General features: G+C 42.1%; 1 protein-coding gene across 2 annotated transcripts in view; it reads right to left on the bottom strand.

Annotated features, from left to right (window-relative positions):
• Positions 1 to 21,218, bottom strand: part of rpgrip1l (RPGRIP1 like) — a 37,296-nt gene extending 16,078 nt beyond the window's left edge. The window contains exons 1-17 of one of the 2 annotated variants that reach the window (XM_061721560.1): positions 21,150 to 21,218; positions 20,614 to 20,687; positions 19,081 to 19,225; positions 18,178 to 18,491; positions 17,054 to 17,153; positions 14,440 to 14,583; positions 14,222 to 14,327; positions 13,485 to 13,631; positions 13,266 to 13,339; positions 12,827 to 12,966; positions 11,184 to 11,290; positions 11,045 to 11,095; positions 10,757 to 10,930; positions 9,604 to 9,721; positions 2,025 to 2,477; positions 1,089 to 1,225; positions 83 to 422 (exon numbers count right to left, since the gene is read on the bottom strand). In XM_061721560.1, the coding sequence (XP_061577544.1) occupies positions 83 to 422; positions 1,089 to 1,225; positions 2,025 to 2,477; positions 9,604 to 9,721; positions 10,757 to 10,930; positions 11,045 to 11,095; positions 11,184 to 11,290; positions 12,827 to 12,966; positions 13,266 to 13,339; positions 13,485 to 13,631; positions 14,222 to 14,327; positions 14,440 to 14,583; positions 17,054 to 17,153; positions 18,178 to 18,491; positions 19,081 to 19,225; positions 20,614 to 20,687; positions 21,150 to 21,172 (2,647 nt within the window). In that variant the 5' untranslated portion in view covers positions 21,173 to 21,218. Of the gene's footprint in view, positions 1 to 82; positions 423 to 1,088; positions 1,226 to 2,024; positions 2,478 to 9,603; positions 9,722 to 10,756; positions 10,931 to 11,044; positions 11,096 to 11,183; positions 11,291 to 12,826; positions 12,967 to 13,265; positions 13,340 to 13,484; positions 13,632 to 14,221; positions 14,328 to 14,439; positions 14,584 to 17,053; positions 17,154 to 18,177; positions 18,492 to 19,080; positions 19,226 to 20,613; positions 20,688 to 20,799; positions 20,832 to 21,149 lie in introns of those variants that run through there. The other variant, XM_061721561.1, reaches the window with a different exon arrangement.
• Between the last annotated feature and the right edge of the window lie 1,275 nt (positions 21,219 to 22,493).

Genomic DNA, 22,493 nt, shown 5'->3' on the forward strand with positions numbered 1-22,493 from the left:
GTTTGAACTGCTCCAGATTCAGATAGTATTACAGAAAAAGTGAGCTCAGTGAATCTCAGTAAATATCTCAGTTAACTCTCACCAGTGATGATCTGGTTGTGGGCCAGGGACCGAAGAGGCACTCTGGTTTTTCCCAGATATGCATCCAACTTCTCCTCTTTGTAGTCAAACACGTAGAAGTGAAGCTCCTCAGACTTCAGGTACTGGTCCAGGTCCTGATCCATCAGGACTGAGTAGGACTTTAGATCGCTGAACTCAGGGTCTTGTCTGTCATGAACAGTGGCAGTGGGATAGTCAGGAAAGCTGAAGAACCTATAGACAACGTAGGGACTGGGCTGCTGTGGTCTGCCGGAGTGAAGGTCTGCGCAGCGCTGGACGGTGATGAAGAGCTCATTCCCGCTACCGTTGCTGGCTGGAGGCAGCTGACAGTTCACAAACAGAATAAAAACGTTAATCAAGCAGAACAAAATGCTGCAAAACAGCTAAAAAACACAACCTGAAGATAACATGAGACAACAAAAAAGTGACAAAAATTATTCAAACAAGCAAAAGAAAACATTACACGTCACGAACGCAGGAAATTGTTCTCAGACAGAAAAAAAAAAGTACACAACGCAAGGAAATAGTACACAAAAACCACCAAATGTTACCTGGAAATTTTTTTTTAAAAACAAAATGAAAATAATACAGAAATACAAGTAACCATTAACAAAAAAAAAAAAAAAAAGAATAAGAAAAGCTTACACTGAACAAATATTACCAGAAAAAAACAGGAACAAATGTCACAGAGAAACTCAAATTACTCAAATTAATTTCTCCTGTCAAGTTCCTTTTTAGCCGTTTTAGATTTAAAAGGATTTATAACATGAATTTTATTGTCTGATTAAATGGATATAGTTGAGATGATCAGTTGACTTATTTTTTTAGACAAGATGATATTCTACAAGAACGTTTTAATCAATTTAGCCCAGGTAAGATGTCAAGTTTGGTTGACATAATTAGTAAAACAAAGCAATCATACAGTAATGATCATATTATTACATTATAATCCATATAAATTAATTGAATGCTTGTTGCGGGATGTGTACCTGTTTACTGAGAGCAGAGTGGCTGCCGCCCACAGCCTTCACCTTCTCTCTGTACCGCTGGACGGTCTCTGGCGTGCTGATCTTCAGCCTCAGCCAGTAATCCAAAGAGCCAAAGTACCGCACGTCTTCATGTGTTCCTGTAAATCAATGTCATACCGCACGTTTTCATTTGAACTGCAGATGCTTCATACAGGAAGACTAAACTCCAAATAGATCAACAACAGGAAGTGGCATCTGTGTTTAGCTCATTTTCAGTAAGAAGTACCGGTAGGTAGAAGGTGCCACTGGGATTATCTACAGAGATGTAAACCATTGTATTCTGCACATGCACTCAGATCAGCAAACACGTAACATCTGCATGGATACGTCGGCTTTGTCTGTCATATGGGAGGCAGAGCAGAGCAGCCTGGTCTGTGCTCTGTCTGTTTATTTCAGAAGTTCAGTTAGGACAGGGGTCGGCAACCCGTGGCTCTACAGCCGCATGCGGCTCTTTACTGCCGCCCTAGTGGTTCCTGGAGCTTTTTCAAAAATATTTGACCTTTTTTCCTTCTTTCTTTTTTTCATTTATTTCTTCTTTTTTTCTCCTTTTCTCCTTTTTTTCTTTCCTTTTATCTTGAAATTTTGACTTTTTTCTCGACATTTCGACTTTTGTCTCAAGATTGTACTTCAACATTAATCTTGACATTTCGACTTTTTTCTCGAAATTTCGACTTTTTTCTCGACATTTACTTTTTTCTCAAAGTGCATAATGAAAAAAGAAATCTTCCCCCAGTTATAACTAATATAGATAGATGCAGCATGTGTTGCCTTCATTCTAAGGCTTATACAAGACATTTAATTTTTTGCGGCTCCAGAGATGTTTTTTGTGTTTTTGGTCCAATATGGCTCTTTCAACATTTTGGGTTGCTGACCCCTGAGTTAGGAGGTTTGACTCACCAACCAGGGGGATGCTGCCTTGAATCTCCCCGTCCTGCTCAAGCAGCCGCCGCATCTGCAGCTGTCCTGTCGCCAGCGTCCTCCAGGACAGACCCAGGGCCTGATGCAACTCCACCGTCACTGAGTCTCTGTGCAGGTAGTCCAGGAAGTTCTCATCCATGCTCACCGCATACTTGGAAATGAAGCCATATCTAGGCTTGTGACCCTTCACCACTGGAGTGGAGTGAAGCTCACACAAATAGAATAAGTATGTGCAGAAGGTGGAGGGTTCAGTGTCCCCCAAAGCCTGCAGGGCAGCTGGAGACAATGTGACACCAACGATCTGAAGCTCCAGCAGGTTTTCTCCACGTTCCAGGTGAAGAGTCTCATCAAACTCGTCTCCCTTGTCTTCAGCTTGGAGGTTTGGTTTGAATGCGTAGGCCTTGGTGCCGTAAGCAATGTCTCTGAGCTGACCTAAGGAGCAGCAACAGAGATACTGTTGATCAATAATTAAACCCACAGGAGTCCCGTAGAAATAACTCAGTTCATAGTAGTCAAAATGTGTACAGCCTGATAGTTAACTTTCACTTGCCAGTGAATCTAACATGTCACTGACACCTACAACTACAAAGAGTCCTCAGATTCACTTCAGAGCTTATTTAAACTTAATTTTAAAGTTCATGCTCATTTGCAAAGAGAATATCGACTAGCTTTGAGATATCAGTCGAGACTTGTTCACCTTTGTGGTTCCTCAATGGTGGAACCAGTTGCTAAGAGCAGGGCAGGCCTTCCTATCTGCTTTCAAGAGGCTCTTCCAAGAGCATCTCCTGTCCTGAACAACGTTATCTCTAAACTTTTAACCCACACCTAAAAGCTCTCTTAACTGCACTTATTCTGCTATTTACTTTGTTTACTATGAATTGATTGTTTTCCTCAGTTGTGAGTCACTTCGGATAACACGGCCAACGAAATGTAACGTTGGACACAAAGGTTTTTGACAGTGGACACCACAGCCGGCATGGAAATGAATCCAGCTTCGTCAGAAGGAGGATCAGTGTTGCCATAGGTCAGTTCTAGCATTGCTGTGGGTTTTAGGTCTTGATTGAGACAAGCACATGTCACCATACCCTTGTAGAAAGAATCCTGTTCTCCATTATTTGTGTCACAATTACGGTAGATCACCTACACCTTCTGATGTCAAAAACGAAAGAGCCACTCTAAGTTGAGAAAAACAGATTTTCTAACGTTACTTACCCCTATTCCATCTAAAATTGGTTTGTGAAATCCTTTTTTTATGTTTGTGTTAAAATCTTGAAAACAATGAAAACCATTTCTTGTATATTCAGAAATCCTCTTTAATGTGTAGATACAATCATCTATCACCCACCTATCACCTACCAGTCCTGTTTAAACAAAAACTAAGGAGCTTTTTTCCAAGTTAAAATATCATCGTAGTCAATTTGTTTGAAGGAACATTTAATTACCTTTAGCAAGTTACACCGAGCTCTCGACATCTTCTACCACTTTTATCAGCAAAATCCACCAAAAGTACCTTTGGGCTCCCATTTCAGTCTTCTACTGTGACAAGTGCACACTATGTGATATCTTTTTTTAAGTGTGGCATTTGTTAAACAAGCTCAACTTGAATGATCCAAACTTATGGATGCAATTTCATCGTCACGGTGGCGGAGCATGACGTGAGGCGCACGCTGAAAGGTGTCAACCCACACAAAGTAATGGGCCCAGATGGCTTCTCTGGACGGGTACTGAAAGACTGCGCAGACCAGCTTGCCAGGATTTTCACTAAAATCTTCAACCTGTCCCTGACACAGTCTGCTGTCCCATCACACCTGAAGTCCTCCACTGTAGTCCACCTACCCCTAACCCCATAACCGGCCTCAAGTACTACTGTCGCCTGTTGCACTGTTTCAAAAAACATGGTTAGAAGTCATGTCACGTCATTCCAAACGCCCACTTCTGACCCGTACCGGGCCAACAGGTCAACAGAGGAGGCCATGAACAAACACAGCCCTCCACACAACGCTGATCCACCTGGAGCAGCAGGGGAACTGTCAGTTATCATATTGTATAACTGTTTGGGGCCAAGCTAATTACACCTATTAGGTCATTATATAAACAGGCACTGAAAGTAATGGATCGAAAACCTGTAAGATGGCATCAATGCCAAATTATCAAAAAATACAATCCATTAAGTTTTGACAGTTTTGTAGGCTTCTCATTTTTAAAACTTATTTTCAAATGTGTGAATAACCTTTCCCCAGAAATACTCTGCCAATTGGTAAACAAACAAAACAGTGGAATTAGAACAAGGGGTGAAACAAGCAGTAATTGTAGGATAGCAAAACGCAGAACAACATTTGGACAGTCATCCTTCTCCGTAATAGGTACCAAATTATAGAATACACTGCCACCTGAAATCTAAATATTGACAGAGCTCAAGGTTTTTAGCACACAAGTAAAACAATGGCTGAAACTGAAACAAGCTTGTGAACATTGACTGTAACATACTGTACCACTGTATTATTTTAGTTTTCTGTCCTTATCTGGTTTGTGTTTTTGCTTCTTGTCTTTATTCTGTTTTGCATGTTTTGTATTTTAATGGTTTTGTACTGTTTTAACTCTGCTTTTGAATTTTAAGTAAAGGCCTAACCAGGGACAGTGGTTGCAAATTAGCTCTGGCTAGAAACCTGTATGTATGACATCTGTTTTGTATTTTTTATGAAATAATGTTTGATACATTTGTCCCTGTTCAATAAACGTAATAATAATGTCCGCCTTCTCTTTGTGGACTACAGTTTAGAATTGAATCCCATATGTACAGTCCATTTTCATTGGTGGGAGCCGTGTGGGAAGGGACAGGGACTTCTGTTTCCTGGGAGAAACTGACCTGGTTCAAGAACACCCCACAGGTGGTAAAGAAGGTACAGCAAAGACTCCACTTCCCTAGAATCCTCAGGAAGAACAACATCAGCCAGAGATAGTTAGAGAAATAACAGGCAGAAAACAGGTGAATCGTTCAGTTGCGGCTACAAGCACCAAAATTGACACACATACTCCTTAGGGGTTGCTCTTTTGATAAAACCATTGTGCCAAAAAAAAAAGAAAAGATGGCGGCCATTTTTCAAGATGGCCGCCATCGGATATACAGCAATATTGCATTTCCCAACAAAATCCCATAGACATTTCCTATTTGAATGATCTTGGTGTCAAATCATAAACTTTCCACTATGTAGAATCCAAATTTGGACCCATGGACTTGTACTTTGGCTTCCTTGTACCATATATCAGTCCCAGAATCCTAATATTCTGCAAAATTTGATTTTTTTTGTTATGTTTGACTCTGGTAAAATGGATGGCAGTGTATACCTTAGTATTGTTAGATGTTTAGTGTGTGTGTATGTGTGTGTGTGTTTGGTGGAGAGGGGGGTGGGTGGGGGGGGTTAATGTAGCAGCTCAACAGAGCGGATGTCAATGCACAGCCAGGGCACACTGTCGGCACCGCTGCTGTGAAACTCAGTATGGGGCTCAGTATCAGCTGAGAGCTGAGTCATTAGTTTGGTGTAACTAAGTAATGGCTTCAGTGTCCTAAATGCTGTCTAATAAGCCCCACATCAGTTAGCTAGTGTAGTTTACATGTAGTTTGATGTTTAGTTAGACAGCCGCGCCTGAATTGACAGGGTGTGCCAGCGCGGGAAAGCCGAGACAAGGGTAGAGGGCTAAGCATGACTTATTCATGGACTTACCCAGATGGTGTACAGATCGCACAGGACTTAAATGATACTGGATGAACGATCGGGCTAGGTGTAGATTGTATAAGTTATTGTCGAACCTAGTTGTATCCCATACCTTATTGTGCATAATGGTGGTAAAAGGATAACCCCTCGGCCTTGTTTCAATAAATACACATCATCACACTGTGAAATCTTGATTATCCATCCATCCATCGTCCGCCGCTTATCCGTTCCCGGCTCGCGCGGGCAGCAGCCTCAGCAGAGATGCCCAGACTTCCTTCACCCCAGACACTTCCTCCAGCTCTTGCTCCAGCTCTTGCTCCAGCTCTTCCGAGGTGTTCCCAGGCCAGCCGAGAGACATAGTCTCTCCAGCGTGTCCTGGGTCTTCCCCGGGGTCTCCTCCCGGTGGGACATGCCTGGAACACCTCCCTAGGGAGGAGGGACATGCCTGGAACACCTCCCTAGGGAGGCGTCCAGGAGGATCCGGTACAGATGCCCAAGCCACCTCAGCTGACTCCTCTCAATGTGAAGGAGCAGCGGCTCGACTCCGAGCTCCTCCCGGGTGACCGAACTCCTCACCCTATCTCTAAGGGAGCGTCCAGCCGCCCTGCGGAGGAAACTCATCTCTAAGGGAGCGTCCAGCCGCCCTGCGGAGGAAACTCATCTCGGCCACTTGTATCCGCGATCTCGCCCTTTCGGTCACTACCCAAAGTTCATGACCATAGGTGAGGGTAGGGGCGTAGATTGACCGGTAAATCGAGAGCTTTGCCTTTCGACTCAGCTCCTTCTTCACCACGATGGTCCGGTACACCGACTGCATAACTGCGGACGCTGCACCGATCCGTCTGTCAATCTCCTGCTCCATCGTTCCCTCACTTGTGAACAAGACCCCGAGATACTTGAACTCCTCCACCTGAGGCAGGACTTCTCCACCCACCCGGAGAAGGAACGCCACCCTTTCCCGGTGGAGAACCATGGCCTCGGTTTTGGAGGTGCTGATTCTCATCCTTGCCGCGTCGCACTCGGCTTCAAACCGCCCCAGCACATGCTGAAGGTCCCGGTCTGATGAAGTCAACAGGACAACGTCATCCGCAAAAAGCAGAGACGAAATCCTGTGGTTCCCAAACCGGATCCCCTCCGGCCCCTGGCTACGCCTAGAAATCCTGTCCATAAAAATTATGAACAGGACCGGTGACAAAGGGCAGCCAAAAATCTTGATTAATCAAAATCAAATCTAAATCAAAATCTAAATCAAACTCAAAATGGCAAATATACATCCAGGACTGCCTAAATTTACAACTGACTGGAGCAAGTGTTGTCTTTGCCAAGATAAAAAGGGTAAATGAGTGATGAATAATATTCCCATCTTTCATGCAATGAATGAGATGCCTATTAAAGTTGATCCAGACAGACTGGATGAAGGTGGTGGCATTGAAGATACTTTGAGGAGGAACAAGGCTCAATACCATCAAAGTTGTCGTGCTATGTTCAACAACACAAAACTGGAAAGAGTGAGAACCTCAAAACGTAAGGCAGAGAGTGCTCAGCAAGTGGAATGCCAGACCAAGTTTAGCAGAACCAGCATTCAAAGCTCATTGTGTTTCATATGTGACAAAGAACTCACATCCTCTGAACAGACAAGAAAAGCTATGAAAATGAATCTCAATAAGAGGGTTAATGAATGTGCCCGGACTTTAAATTATGGAAAACTTATTGCAAGACTCAGCGGTGGAGATGTTGTTGCACAGGAGCCCCAATACCATGCTGCATGCTTGGTAGACTTGTACACTAGAGAGAGGTCCGACCTCAGAGCCACCAAGAGACTGGAAAAGGAACATGCAACCAAAGAGGATGACCACCCACAGGCATTCTCAGAGCTAGTCACATATCTAGTGGAGACCACCAAATCTGGTGAGGGTCCTTAAGTCTTCCGACTTACAGACATAGTTCACCTGTATGCCCAGCGCCTGAAACAGCTGGGTGTTGATGCACCTGCTGTCAACTTCACAAGACTTTGATGGAACCTTCTATGAGAGTTGCATTGAGGAGGCCATTCCACACAGTCTTCTTCAGTTTGTGGCCATGCTTGAACACAGAGCAGACATCAAATCTCAGCTGAGGGTTGGGGCATCAAGGACCGATCAAGCAATTGCTCAGCTGCTTCAGTACAACTGCTACACACAGTACAAAGAAGGAAGTGCAACTCACAGACACTCCAAAAATAGAGAGACCCCGTTCCCTGTTTACATGGGGATGTCCATCTATGCAAAGAACAGAAAGCAAAAGTTGGTGGACATGCTTGACGAGCATGGCATAAGCATTCCATAAAACAGGGTTCTAGAGATATCTGCACAGCTGGGAGATGCAACAGTCAGTAAGTACATGGAAGACGGGGTGGTCTGTCCACCATTTCTGCGAAAAGGGCTGTTCACAACATCAGCCATGGACAACATAGACCACAACCCCACTGCAACGACAGCGACCACTTCTTTCCATGGAACCAGCATCTCTGTTTTTCAGCACCCTACATAAGAAGACAAAGGTGAAGATCGTGGAAAGCTGAAGTTCAGAGAAGAGATAGTGAAGAGAGTTCCAGAACTTCCAGACACCTTCACCAATGTCCGGCCGGCCTTCTTCACCATGAAGAAACCCTCTCCTCCCCAGAGTGGTGTGACACCCCCATACACCAGTCTGCTGAGGCCACATCTGGCAATGGAGTACGAGTGGTTGGAGAAAGTAATTTTAACAGATGGGCCGGTGGATGTAACTTGGTCAGCCCACCATGCTTAACAATAACAAAAAACCTATATTTTGGCAGAATATTAGGATTCTGGCACTGATATATGGTACAAGGAAGCCAAAGTACAAGTCCATGGGTCCAAAGTTAGATTCTACATAGTGAAAAGGTTATGATTTGACACCGAGATCATTCCAATAGGACAAATCTATTGGATTTTATTGCGAAATGCAATATTACTGTATATTCGATGGCGGCCATCTTGAAAAAAGGCCGCCATCTTTTTTTTTTTTTTGGCACAATGGTTTTATCAAAAGAGCAACCCCTAAGGAGTATGTGTGCAAATTTTGGTGCTTGTAGCCGCAACTGAACGATTATTCCTGTTATTTCTCTAACTAAGACTGCTTGTGTATTTTTAGCGCTCCACCTTGGAGAGCGTCCTCACAGACGTCTCTGCATGTGGTCGGCCAGCAGCACAGTGGCAGACAGGATAGAGCTCCACTGGGTCACCAACAAGGCTGAGAAGGCCAGCAGGTCCCCCTACCCACACTGGAGGACCGTCATGGTTCCTACTATCTCAGGAGAGACATCCCCGTCCTGAAGGACTCATCCCACCCGGGACATTTCCTGTTTAAGACACTGCCGTCAGGCAGACGGTACCGGGCCATCAAAACCAGAACAAACAGGTTGAAAAGCCTTTTGTACCCCACAGCTGTCGAAGCCATGAATAAAAAATTATCAGATGCAATAAGTCACCTCTGTAATAATATCCAGCAATGTACTGCACAATATCATTTTACTCATTTACTTCTTTCCTTTAATATACATGTGTAATATACATCGCTACTGAACAATATTCTTTTTACTTATTTATTTCTTTCATTTATTCTTTTATTCCTTTAACATTGCTATCCTCCCAATCCTTTTTTTTGCAAATACCAATATGTTTGTTTATTTTTATATAGTACTTTTAGAGTTTTTCTCTTTTTTTATCTGACCTAAAAAAGGCTTGTACCTCCATTTTCGTTGTACTGGTTACAATGATTCTGATTCTGAAAATCAAAGCTGTGCATTTTTCCACAAAACATTCACATGAGGTTTGAATGAATACCTTCCAGCTTGGTGATCTTTGCTGCCCTCACATCCAGCAGCTGAGCCTGCTGTTCCAGCTGCTGTTCATACTCAGCTTTGTCCCTGCTCATCTTTTGGAGTGTGGTTTCCAGCTCCACCTGCCGACCACCACAACAGAAGACACTGTGTTGCTACTATAACCCATCAGAGATGTATCAATGAGAAAACATACGAGCAGTCAGTGTCAAACCAAAAGCCATTCCCCTTCTGATTTTTAGTTCTAGTGAAAAGAATTAAAAAGAAAGAAAACAATACCTTTCAGGGTCAAACAGCTTAATGTTAACCCTGAGAAGGCTAAAAACGCCTAGAGTAGGTGCCACTATCTTTGCTTCGCCCTCCCCATCACATCTCCCCCCAGCAGAAGGTATTCTGAGAGGGCAGAGCAGGTAACAGTTTCAGCAGGGGGTCTCATCCTGGTGTTTAATAAGCTTTCTTGTCAACCCTTGCCTCATGTTCTACACTCATCTGTGTAAATAATAGTGACACGGACGCATTTATGGCGATTTTGCACTAGTACCGCCTTAGCCCGGCTCGGCTCGGCGCGGCTCGGCGCGGCACGGCTCTACCCGTTTTGTCCCCGTTTGTTTTTCCACAGCCAGGGGAGAAGTGGGGGGTTGGGGTTAAGCTGCTGTGACGTACTCGATTGCGCAACCGCTTTGTTCATGTCGGCGCTGATGAGAAATCAGCTGGAGCCGCGACCGGCTGAGAGTAAAACAGCCCGTCTACATCCCTTTTTTAATTCCCTCGTCAGCCACCAGGTTTATGAACATCTGCACCTCAGAGTTGGATCACCAAACAGACGTTTTGCGCTTTATAATAAAATCGCTGCGAGTCGCGCTCGGGCTGACTCCCGCTGACTCGCGCTGACTCCCGCTTCCTGATTCAAACGTCTGACGGCCCCCCGACCAATCAGTGGCGAGGAGGGTGGTGACGTCAGAAATAGTCCCGGCTCAGCCCGGTTAGAACCTCGGCAGAATGGTTACAGAAAAAGTATCTGCTTGGAGCGGCTCTACCCGCCTCAGCCCCTAGTGCAAAAGCGCAAGACGGGGGAAGTCGCGGGTAGAAGCGAGCTGAGGAGGTACTAGTGCAAAAGGGCCATTAGACATGCTTGCTCATCTGTATGTGTCCTCCACCTTGTAGTCTTTGCTGATCTGGCTCTCCATGTTCAGCAGGTTTCTGGTCTTCTCCAGCTCTTGGATGGTTTCAGCGTGAGCAGCTCGCAGCTCTCTGACAGAGCTGTCCTGACCGCTGCTCACCTCTACCTCCGCCATGAACCCCAGGTCTCCATTCTCCTGGGATTTACGCTTCTGACCAGAGGAGAGAATCAACGTGATGTTACGGACAAAACTGTGATCAATCAGATGAGACAGACAAATCATTTTATCTGCAAGAAAACTTAAATACAGTGTTTATCTACTTACTTTAACAAGCAGCAGGGCATCTGTGAGTTCAGCCACACTGTAGTCATTCTCCTGGAAACAGCACAGGAAATCAAAACACTCACATTTTTTTTTACTGACTTAACTTTAAGTATTTATTCAGTCAAACAAAGCAGCTCACTCTGCTGAAGAACTTCAGGCGGTTGTTCAGCTCCTCCAGTTGCTGCCTCTGTTCCAGAAACTGGAGCTGAATTGTCTTATTTTCATCCGTCAGCTGCTCATTTTTCTCTGGAACACAGTCACAAAAGCCAACAGAGGACCAATGTCAATCATTGTCATTTATGTTGTGCAGCAGTAATACTTGCTTTGTCTGAAGATACATGTAAATGACAGTTGCACTACTTCTTAGTTGAAGAAGTAAATCGGAGCTCAGCATGCAGAGCAAGGGTCTTGCAGAACAGAGGTTAAACAAATCCCAAAATTAAACGCAGTAATCACAGTTTACTGAACCTGGGTCAACTAAACTGCACTATCGCCTCCATAACACTGGTTATGAGTTGATTCAGTCAACTCTGTGTTTGTTAACTCTGGGTTGTGCAGTCCTGGTCTACACATGCCCCCTCTGGCCACCCGGGGCGCCAGATGGGGTGGGGAGGATCTGGCCGGAATAACGTGATCCTTCCACGCGCTACATCCGGCCGGAGAAACCCCACCCTGTCTGGTGAAAAGATGCGGCCTGCTCACTCCTCAGGTTAAGGAGGAGACCTGAGCTCAGTGCAGGGCCCTCCTGGGGTTGGCAGAGGATGGCAATGCCCAGGACTGACTTAGGTAGGAGCACGGGGTGGTAAAATGGGAAAAAAAATTGGGGATAAAAAAATATTTAAAAAAAAAAACAAAACAAAAAAAAAAAACTCTGGGTTGTGCATAGCAACTTAAGTAAACATTTACGAGGTGCCGAAATTATGGCAAAAAAAAACCCAACAACAATGTACTTGAATTGTACAGAATTAGACCAACAGATCCTAGTAGAGGCTTATGAATATGTTATGAATTAGTTTTTTTTTTAATTTAACTAACTGAACTTCAGTGAGGAAGCTGGCTCTCAGCATCAGTTGAGTACAGTCCATTAGGAACAGCATATTAAACTGAATATGATCGCTTGTTTTCTTAATCAATACTTAGCCCCATTTTCTTTTTGCTGGCTATGTGTAAGAAAAGCTTTGTGCGCCAACCAGCGAGCAGTTGTCTTGCCTCCCCAACGTTGGACAAACAACCCCTGGTGGGTAAAAAAAAAAGGAAAAACAAAAAAATGGAGCACAACTGACATGGTTCGTATAGATGTTAGGGGAACTCTATTCTGTCATGTATGTACTTGTACTTGTTTTAACTCGTTCTAATCTTGTAAGCACTATGAGATTCCCTGAATGAAGAGTGCTCTATAAATAAAATATTTTATTATTATAATTAATGAATTAATTATAATTGTGATGTATTTGAAACAGACACCGAGAATGTTTACCTATGTTAAAGATTTGATGAAAGAAACAGTAGCGCTCTACCCAAAAAATCTTCATGACACAATAGTCTGTCTTATTACTCTGTCATCGTGTAGAGCATGCAGATTATTTGTGACCATATACAATTTTTGTTGACCCTCAAAAGGGAATGCCATTTTGTGACAATGACCAAGTCCCAGTCTTGGTGAAAATAACCTGAATAAAACCCACCTGGCTTACTGCTTACTCTGAGTGTCTTTAGCAAGATAAGTGATAAAACCTGCTTTCTGGAATATGCCCAGGTGTGACGTGTGATATGTAAACAAACCCCGCTCATCCTTGATTCTGTCGAGGATTTCGTTTTTGTCGACAAGGTCGGCCTTCAGCGCCGTCTCCAACTGAACTATCTGTACCTTCAGCTGCTTCTCCTGAAGCTGCCATTTCTGCTGCTGAGAAACGTCAAAGGCACTGCAAACACAGCAAAAAAAGGAGAGTAACCGATCACGTGAAATAGGATTCTGGTGACACTTCAAAGGGACATGATGCCATGAACACATCCAATGTTCCCCTGATAGACATCATAAAACAGAAAGAACTGGAAAAGATATTGCAGCTGTGTCACAGATCAGATTTACCCAACGCCAGTTTAAAGTGACACAGACAGCACCACACAACACAGGTGAGCTGCAGCTTAGCTTCTTTTAGAGCCTTTACCTAAAACAAACCATCCAAAGACTGTGTGGTGGTTCTTCTGTTGGGCTGCTCACCTTTTCATCAGCTTCTTGTTGCTGTCCATCAGCAGGTCCCGCTCCTGCTCCAGCTCAGTGATCCGCTCCTGCAACTGTACGTTGACACGAGACAGAAAGTGAAAGAAGTGAGTCCATCCTTTCATACTTCCCCCACAGACCTGACCAACAAACCTGTAGTCACGGAAACAGTGCACGACAGATATAAGCACAAGTGAGAGCTGGGCTGAACCGTCTCACCTGCTCCACCTGGATCTTGGTGATGTTGGTGCTCTGCAACTGCTTCTTCAGCTCCAAACTCTTCAGCCGCTCGTCTTTCAGCTGAGCCGACAGCTCGTCCCCCTTTGCAATTGCTACGTCATGACTGGCCCTCAATGTTTGCTGAGCCTGGATTCAAAATAAAGCACTGAGCTGTAGTTTTATAGAGGAAAACGTATTTTGATGTGAAAAATTTAAATCCACCTGCTGCCACCACCTCCGACTGGGAACACTGTTTCTCTAAGCCAGGGGTCGGCAACATGCGGGTCTAGAGCTGCATGCGGCTCTTTAGCGCCGCCCTAGTGGCTCCCTGGAGCTTTTTTAAAAATGTTTGACCTTTTTTTTCATTTTTCATTTTTCCCTCCTTTTTCCTTTCCTTTTTAATCTCGACATTTTGACTCTTTTCTCAAAATTTTTACTTTTTTCTCAAAATTTCGACTTTTTTCTTGACATTTCGACTTTTTTCTCGAGATTGTACTTCAACATTAATCTTGACATTTCGACTTTTTTCGACTTTTTTTTTTTGCGGCTCCAGACATATTTGTTTTTTGTGTTTTTGGTCCAATATGGCTGTTTCAACATTTTGGGTTGCCAACCCCTGATCTAAGCTAATGACTTGTCCCAGAGACAGAAGGTGAACCAAACACTAATCTGTGAAATTCATCGTTTCCTGGTAAACTGCTGTAGGTTCAGTGAAGAGCACGCAGTGAACATCTCACCTCTTGTAGTTGCAGAAATCGACCCTCCAGCTCCGTCACGGTGTTGGACCTGTCAGTCAGCTGCTTCTGCAGTTTGATCATTGACACGTTGCTGTTGACTTGCGACCTGTGTTAAAGCAGCATGGACACATACACAGTTGTGAACTAACCTGTGTGTATGACAACAAAGATCTGAGCAAATGCTCAGACTGCAGTGGAAGACGCACATAAAGACCTACTTTAGTGTGGAGGTGTGATGCTGCTGGACCTGTAGGAGTCTCTCCTCATACTCTGTCTTCTTCTTCTCCAGCTCCTCCGTTAACCGTTCGGAGGTTTCTTGTAGCTCCTCCACATGGTTCTGCTGGGACTCGATGACATCCTCTCTGGTAGAAAAAAATTATCCTATTTAGTTTTTTCACCTCGTAAAGAAAATGGTTCCATGGTAGCTTCAGCGCTGTGGGACAGATTTTCATTGAGGATCTCCCTATACTTTGCTTCACCGAGCTGTCCCTCAACCTTGACCACTTTCCCTCTCCATGGTGCTGCAAGACGTCCCCATAGCACGTTGCTCCCACCACCATGTTTCACTGTTGGGATGGTAGTGGGCATGCAATGAGCTGTGCACAGTTTCATCCAGACATGACATTTAGAATTGAAGCCAAACAGTGACTGCGTTTCCATGCAGTCAATAACCCTTTTAAAACCAGAATATTAGCAATAACCCGGTTTTGCACGGCCATGTAAACACCAATAACCCCTTTGAATAACACGAATTTGCTCATATTCCGGTTTTTAAAAACCTGAATATGAGCGCTGGGTTACTCCTTTTAAAACCTGAATATTGGGTCATGTAAACGCCTAACGGAATATCCCCATCAAACTGAACATGAATTTGTTTTCTGTGCATGCTCTGTTCTCAAGGAATCCTGGTCTTTTGAGTCCAGGACGTACTTATAAACACGGAGAAACGAAAGATCACGCCACACTTTTGGAGTGAGGAGTAGACTAATCACTTCATAAATGTAATGAAGGATATGAACATTTTGGCATTTGTAGACGGTAGAAAGTACAGGGATAGCCAGATTTACAAGAAGGTGAGCGAAAAGTTGCGCGAAGCAGCATTTGTTTTGAATTTGGATACAGGAAGAAGAAGCGGAAATGACAGGAATTGCGTCATGTTCTCCGCGCGTCGCTGGTTTGATCGGGATATCCCAAATGATTAATAACCATGTAAACGGAATATTCCGAATGTTTCAGTAACCGGAATATTAGCAATAACCCGAATTTTGACTGCATGTAAACGTAGTCAGTTTCATCTTCATCAGACCAAAGAATCCTGTTTCTCATAGTCTGAGAGTGCTGCCGGTGCTGTTTGGCAAAGTCCAAGCAGGCTTTCATGTGTTTTGCATTGAGCAGTGGCTTTACTCCATCCGCTCTGCCTAAAGCCCAGATCGGTGGAGAGCTGCAGTGATGGTTGTCCTTCTGGAACTTTCTCCCATTTTCACACAGGATCTCTTGAGTTCAGTCAAGGTGACCATTGGAGTCTTGGTTACCTCTTTTTCTAAAGTCCTTTTCCTCTAGTTGCTCAGTTTCGCTGGGCAGCCTTCTCTTGGTAGATATTTTGGTTTTCCCAAAATTCTTCCATTTGGGAATTATGGAAGCTGCTGTGCTCTTTGCAGCAGAGATTTATTTTGTAGGCTTCCCCAGATCTGTACTTTGCAACAGCCCTGTCTCTGAGCTCTGCAGGCAGTTCCTTTGATGCCATGGCTTGGCTTTTTTGTTGGACTCCATTCAAGGTGTGGAATCATCTCAACAATGATCAAGTTAAATGGAAAGCACTTGAGTGGAATTGCAAGTGTTGTTGCAAAAGGTCTGGACACGTATGCATATGTGGCATTTCAGTTTTTCCTTGTTAGTAAATGTGTAAAAATTTCTAAATGTATATTTGGATTGCACCTGATAAAAATATTACAGCGTATGCAGCGAAATCCCCTAAAAAGGACATCATAAAAATGTATTCCAAAAGTATAATCTAAAACATCTTCTGATTAATTCTGTGCTGTTCTTGAGTGTGATCAAGCATGCATTTATGCAGTCAGTCGTTCGCTGCCAAGTAAGATCCCACTCTTTAGCAGACAAACATGTTTTGCCCCCCCCATTATTATAGCTTAATTTTCTTAATCTAGTAGTAGTTGTTACTCTAGTTTCAAGAAATACTTGGCCTTTTTTTTGCCATTATTAATGTGATTTTGACACTACCACAGAACATGTCAGCTTAGGTTTGCGATGAACATGGGAAACCTTGGGTTAATTAATAAGGAGTTGATTGAACTAATTAATAACTGTTTGTGGAGCTGACAGTTCTGGTTTAGTTGCATGTGTAGATTCAGCAAACAATTTCAGGGTTTATGTCAGGATTTCTTAAACCTCCTTTCTGGAATAACCCTGGTTCGTGGGCAGTGTGTCTTTTGAATTCATTGATTATTCACAGCATAAAGCTCCAATATCCTTGTTTGACTGTACAGTTTTACTGACCGCCCGGAAGCTATGACTGAATACATTTGATTCCAGCATTGCTCAGTTCGTAAAGATTAATGCACTGCAGAAGTGACCATCTTTGTTTACATCATATTATACATATTATGCCACCTCCACCTTTTTAAATAGCATAAATGCAGATGCTTCTGAATAAATAACAGAACTCAATAAGTAGAAATGACAGAATGTGTTACCCACTGTAACAGTATTGGGACAACAGGACAGTTATTGGATTCACAGAGGATGGTGGAAACAGCAACTGTTTTGAACTTTTTTCAACAACCTAAATATTTTGGACCAATGAACCGAACTCACAGGTTGCGGATCTTGGCTCTGGCTTCCTCCAGGAGGCTGTGTCCATATCGAGGCAGCTGGCCAGCTGGAGGTCTCCCTCCTCCATCCAAACTCCTCATGCCTGCAAGTTTTCAAATTCAATGTCATTTTAAACAGAAATTTAGGACCATAATTGTTCTGTTTTCATTAAGACATGTCCAGAAAGGTGAGACATTACTGCTGCAGAGACATAGTAGTAACATAAAGAATTAACAAGAAAGTTGAAGGAATAAAGGAAGAAAATACTGCAAAAGTACACCCCAGCACTCATATACCCTAAGTGGGACTTTGCGTCACGTTTTTTTGCATTTTAATATCTCATTATTTGTTATTTAGTTTAGATGAAAATGCCTCCCCTTTATAAAACAAACATAAACAACAATAACAACAGCAAAAGCAAAAACACAATATAGAGACACATAATATAAAACAGAAAAAGACAATTTAACATGAAAAAGAAAAACAATACTGAATTATTGAAAGATGGGAAAAATGAAGATGTAGGATAATTGCATAAAAAAAATACAATTTAAAAACTCCAGAAGTGTTTCTGATCTTAACTAAAAAATTATTTTTTCAAGTGTTTTTTGAACAAAGCCAGTGAAGATACTGATTTTAGTGATGTAGGTAAATTGTTCCATAGGGATGGTCCTCTGTATTTTAAAGTGCGTTGATTGTGTGAAGTCCGGCATAAAGGAAGGTAAAAGTCCTTTGAGTGTCGTGTCTGATATGAATGGATGTCTGAGGAAAACTTAAAAAAATTCTGGATTATTCTGGAATTATTAATATAAAGAAAAGACTGTCTTAACCTTCTTCTCTCAGTTACATTCAGGTTCTTGTCAGCTATCATACTGTTCTGTCATTATTCTGCATCTCCCTTTATGTGCTGGAACCTGAGATCAGCAGAAAGTCTTACGCAGAAATAAATAAAGTTGTTTGTCTAGAGTCTAGACTTTATGAAAAACATCAACCGCAGGAAACAAGAGTCAGTGACCACTTTCAAAGCGGCAAGTACAGTCTGAGCACAAAAACAGAATCCAATTTTTTATTTATTTTTTTGCTCGTGCTCATTCTGTGTCACAGTGTCATGGACTCTCTGGACTTACTTCTGGGCCGTGCTTGACAGGGAGATAAGGTGTCATCTCTGAGCTTTGCCAGCCCAGAGTTGACCCGTGACTGCACCTGTCCGTATGGCATGGGCCTCCGGCTCGGAGAGCTGAGGAGTTGCTGCTTGGCCACCAGCAGGCGCTGTTTCAGCCCCTCGTTTTCAGTCTGTAGCCCTCGAACTTGATCCTGGAGCTCTTCCATCATCTCCTCCATTTCTATGTCTCGGAGCCTGGAGGGGGCGTTTGCACCCCCTGCCGCCAGCTGCTCCATTCGGCCTCGGTCCTTGACAAGCCGCATCAGCTTTGTGCCCAGCCTGGAGAGTGCAGGAGGAGGTTCAGGATAAGAGTCTCAATAAATTACAGATGAAGGAGCATTATAGTGCTACTGACTAGCGACTACAGTTCTCCGTTGTTCTTGTAGTTTGTTGTGCTGGTCTGACCCCTCCTTTTCTCTTCTGTACATGTTTGCAGGCCAGAGCGTCGGAACCTGCATGTTGCCCTGCAGTCCCACCCTCTGATCATCCCAATGCTTGCTAAAGATAACTTATGTTGTAATAAACAATATATACGGTAAATAAAATGTAATTTAATTTAGGACAGTCTAATTAAAGATGCCGTACAAAAAAAAGCACTGTGGGGACTTAACCATCTAGTGTTTCTAAAGTTTGACCCTGTCACCACAAAACAGCAATAAACAGAGAAAGAAATGACCATCAAGAGACAAAATAACACTAAACATGCCCTACACATGGGCAAAACAATATATAGGCAAACAAATCTGCACATAAAATAACAGTGGTTTAAATATCTTTCATTATCTTTGAGAACTGATTTTAATTAAAGATGCATAACTTCAATGATGCAGGTAAAGTGTGATTAGTCTCTGACTAGTGTGTGTCTCACTTCTTGATTTTGTCATCCTGTTTGTGAATGTGTTGTTTGAGCTGCAGCGTCTCCTCATTTAGACGCAGAAACCGGTCCTCCAGCTCCTCCCTGGACACCCGCGAGATGTCTCGTCGTGCCCCAGCATTCTGATACACTGGCAAATCTGTCAGAAAGAATCAATAAACCAACAGTTCTACAAGTATAAAGCACTGCATGAAGTCATAACGTCAAACATAAGCGATGTTGTCACATATTGTCTGCAGACTTTAATTTAAGGAGTTTTAACATTCAGTTTTTATGCTCCATTTAGGTGAAATAAACTCACAGAGAACTGAAGGTCTACTGCGACTCTCACTTTGATTAATACTTTACCCTGTACTGTTCAGGTTTGCTATTTTATTTTTCTTAATTTAAAATTTCATCCCTTTCGTGTGTTGTTTTATATTGTGATTCAATGGAATTTATGTTTTAAGAAAAGCCCTTTGACTCTCCTTGTTGAGGAACTTTGCTACAGAAATATATCAGCCTTGTTTGACTCTGGTGTGTATCCCCACATAGAAAACTAGTGATGCACCGAATGTTCGGTAACCGAAATTGTTCGGCCGAAAATAGCATTAAAACACTTTCGGTGTTTGGTGGAATAAGTGGGGAAAAAAACCAAACAATTAATAACAGCGTGTTTAGATGACGCAATCAAACAGCTAACAGCGTGGAGTGAAGGGCGTGTGGTGTTAAATGCAGCAAACACGTCAGCAGTGTGGAAGTATTTCAAAGTGGCTGAGAATGATACAAGAATGGCTGTTTGCAATCAATGCCCAGGAAAATTATTCATTTGTTGTGGGTTTATCCACTTCTTTTGCACTTTTTTTTTTTTACAATGCACTTTAATGCATTCAATTTATTTTAGTTTTAAGGCCTATGTTACAATTTTTTAGCAGTCAGTTATAGGCCTAATGTAAGCTCAAATATGGCCAAAAAAAATATTTATTTTAGGTTATTGTGCTTTGTTGGTATAATGTCTGAAGGAATATTTAAAAAATGCTGGGAAATTTGAAAAAATCTTTGAAAAGCATGCCTAAAGCACATTTATTTGATTTATGCAATGGTGAAATAATTGGCAAAATAAATGAAAAACTGCGAAGAACCATTGTTTGGTATGTTATTCGGTATTCGGCCAAGTGTTTATTATTATTTTCGGCCACAAATTTTCATTTCGGTGCATCACCATAGAAAACATATGAAAACATTGTGTCTCCATCTATCAACATTGTAATCAATATTTACAGTGTCATTTCCAATTACTAGACGTAGCACTAAAAATATATACTACAGCTTTACACAGTTTATTTTTAAAATAAAACTTTCAGCATTCCATCCACGAACAAATATAATGATAAATGAAGACTGTAAAGTCCACATGAATTTCAGACAACACCTCCAAAGAGTGTTTTTCAACTAATACATTTTATTTAAATAAAAAAACATGTCATTGATGTAAAAGCAAGAAAAAAAAACTGAAAATGGTTCAAGCTTAATTTTCACATCACCCACCTGATGGTGTAGCTGGGACTCTCTCCTGAGCCATCTCATCCAACAGAGACGACATGGTCAAGCCCGGACGTATACTGAATTGAATATGATACAAATAGAAATTTAAAAAAATGGTAAAGTGGTATTTAGCGCAAATAGAGAGGCAATCAATACAATAATACCGGGTTGAGATTAACCCCTCCTTACATCTTAACGTGGTCCATAAATCTGCTGCAAAGGATTTTTATCACCAAAAAGAAGCGAAAATGATTACATTCCAACGAATCATGTTTGACTCAGTAGCAGGACATGTTGTTAAACCAAAGATAACGGTTCTGTATATTCACACAGAGGGAGATTCAGTGGTTTAAACATGTGTCTTGTGTTTGTTTTCCTGCTTCACATTCAAACTAGAGCTCAGCTAGCAGCAATGGCTAACAGACCTCCTATGTCCTGTAAATATTGTTATAAACGACAGTTTTATCCCTCATTACCCTTAAATTACTTAACATTTCCTACGTGGATAGTTCTGCTTACTTATTAAATATTCAGTTTACCTTTCAAGATGACGTGCTCTCATTCAGATTGAGCGTTGCCACTGAAAACAATTGTTCGTGTCGCTAGGATACAACGACGCATGCGCTTTACGAAAGGGCCTCTGGGAATTGTAGTTTTTTTTAGTGACATGATGGCTGAGGGCTACTGCAGCTAATTTAACCTGTAATTTAGAATATAGAATAATTACAACACTTTGAAAATTAATATTAAAACACAATATTAAAGCATGTAAAAATGCAAACGCCATGTAAGTCATAAATACTAACATCCTGGCTGATACAGGAAGATGCAGGATGATTTTCCGAACAGGCGCAGGCATGCATGACACGAGGCAGATGATGGAGACCATAGGCTTATAAACGTAGACGCCTCAGGAGGTGTATTGTAAGATCTGAAATTAAATCAGCACGTGCAAATCAGTAAATCACACTGAAACTGAAAAAAAAAGAGCTGTCATTTGCCTATTTACTGTACAGTGAGCGAAAATAATCGAGTCAAATTCCCTGTCTTGTTCGACCTGACTTGGCCAAATAAACATGATTCTGATTCTGATGATTCTGAAAATCACAAGAAAGTCTCAATAAATTTTAAAGAAGGTTTTTTTGTCCACATTTGTATTTTCATTTTTCATTACAATGAAAAATTGGGAAAGCACTTGGCCAAAGTACTGTACACAAAAAAACAACATAAAAGCAAACAAAATAAAATGAATTACAAGGGTAAAAATAACAAACAGTTAATTCATAAAACAACAACAGTAGAACCAACATCTATAACAGAGTTAAAACCCTAGAAGAAAAAAATTGGTTTTTATCCGAGTATATATCAAGCTGAGATCCTCCAGAAGACCACTCTGTGTTCTTTGCCCTCCTCTCCCTGTCTTTTGTATTCCTCCTCTCCCTTTTCTGTCTCTCCACCCTAGCCAAGGCTTCCCTGAGTCTGGCCCTCAGGTCATCAGTGGATGAAGGCAGAGCGTAGGAGTGGTCCCATAAAAACAAGGATGTAAAGATTATAAATGATTATATTAATAACCGTGTGTATGTGTTTGAAGAATGCAGATTGCATAATGACATGCTCAAATGTACGTCCAGGTTGGTTCCAAAGTTGTATGGGCCCTTCAGAAGAATATGAATGTGATTTCCCTCTTAAGAACATTGGTACCAAGCGTTTCAAAACAGATTTGGTGGAATCTGGGCCAAGTTTAATTGGCCCAGCTTAAAAGCAATTACTGAGAGCAATAATAACTATACTGATAGTTATTATGCTGACATGTATTTGTGAACAAATGGAGTTCAAAACAACGAATAAACTTACACCATCAGATTATAGCTATGGTAACACAA

This window comes from Cololabis saira, chromosome 5, assembly GCF_033807715.1.
Source record: "Cololabis saira isolate AMF1-May2022 chromosome 5, fColSai1.1, whole genome shotgun sequence".
In the NCBI taxonomy this organism is placed as follows: Eukaryota; Metazoa; Chordata; class Actinopteri; order Beloniformes; family Belonidae; genus Cololabis; species Cololabis saira.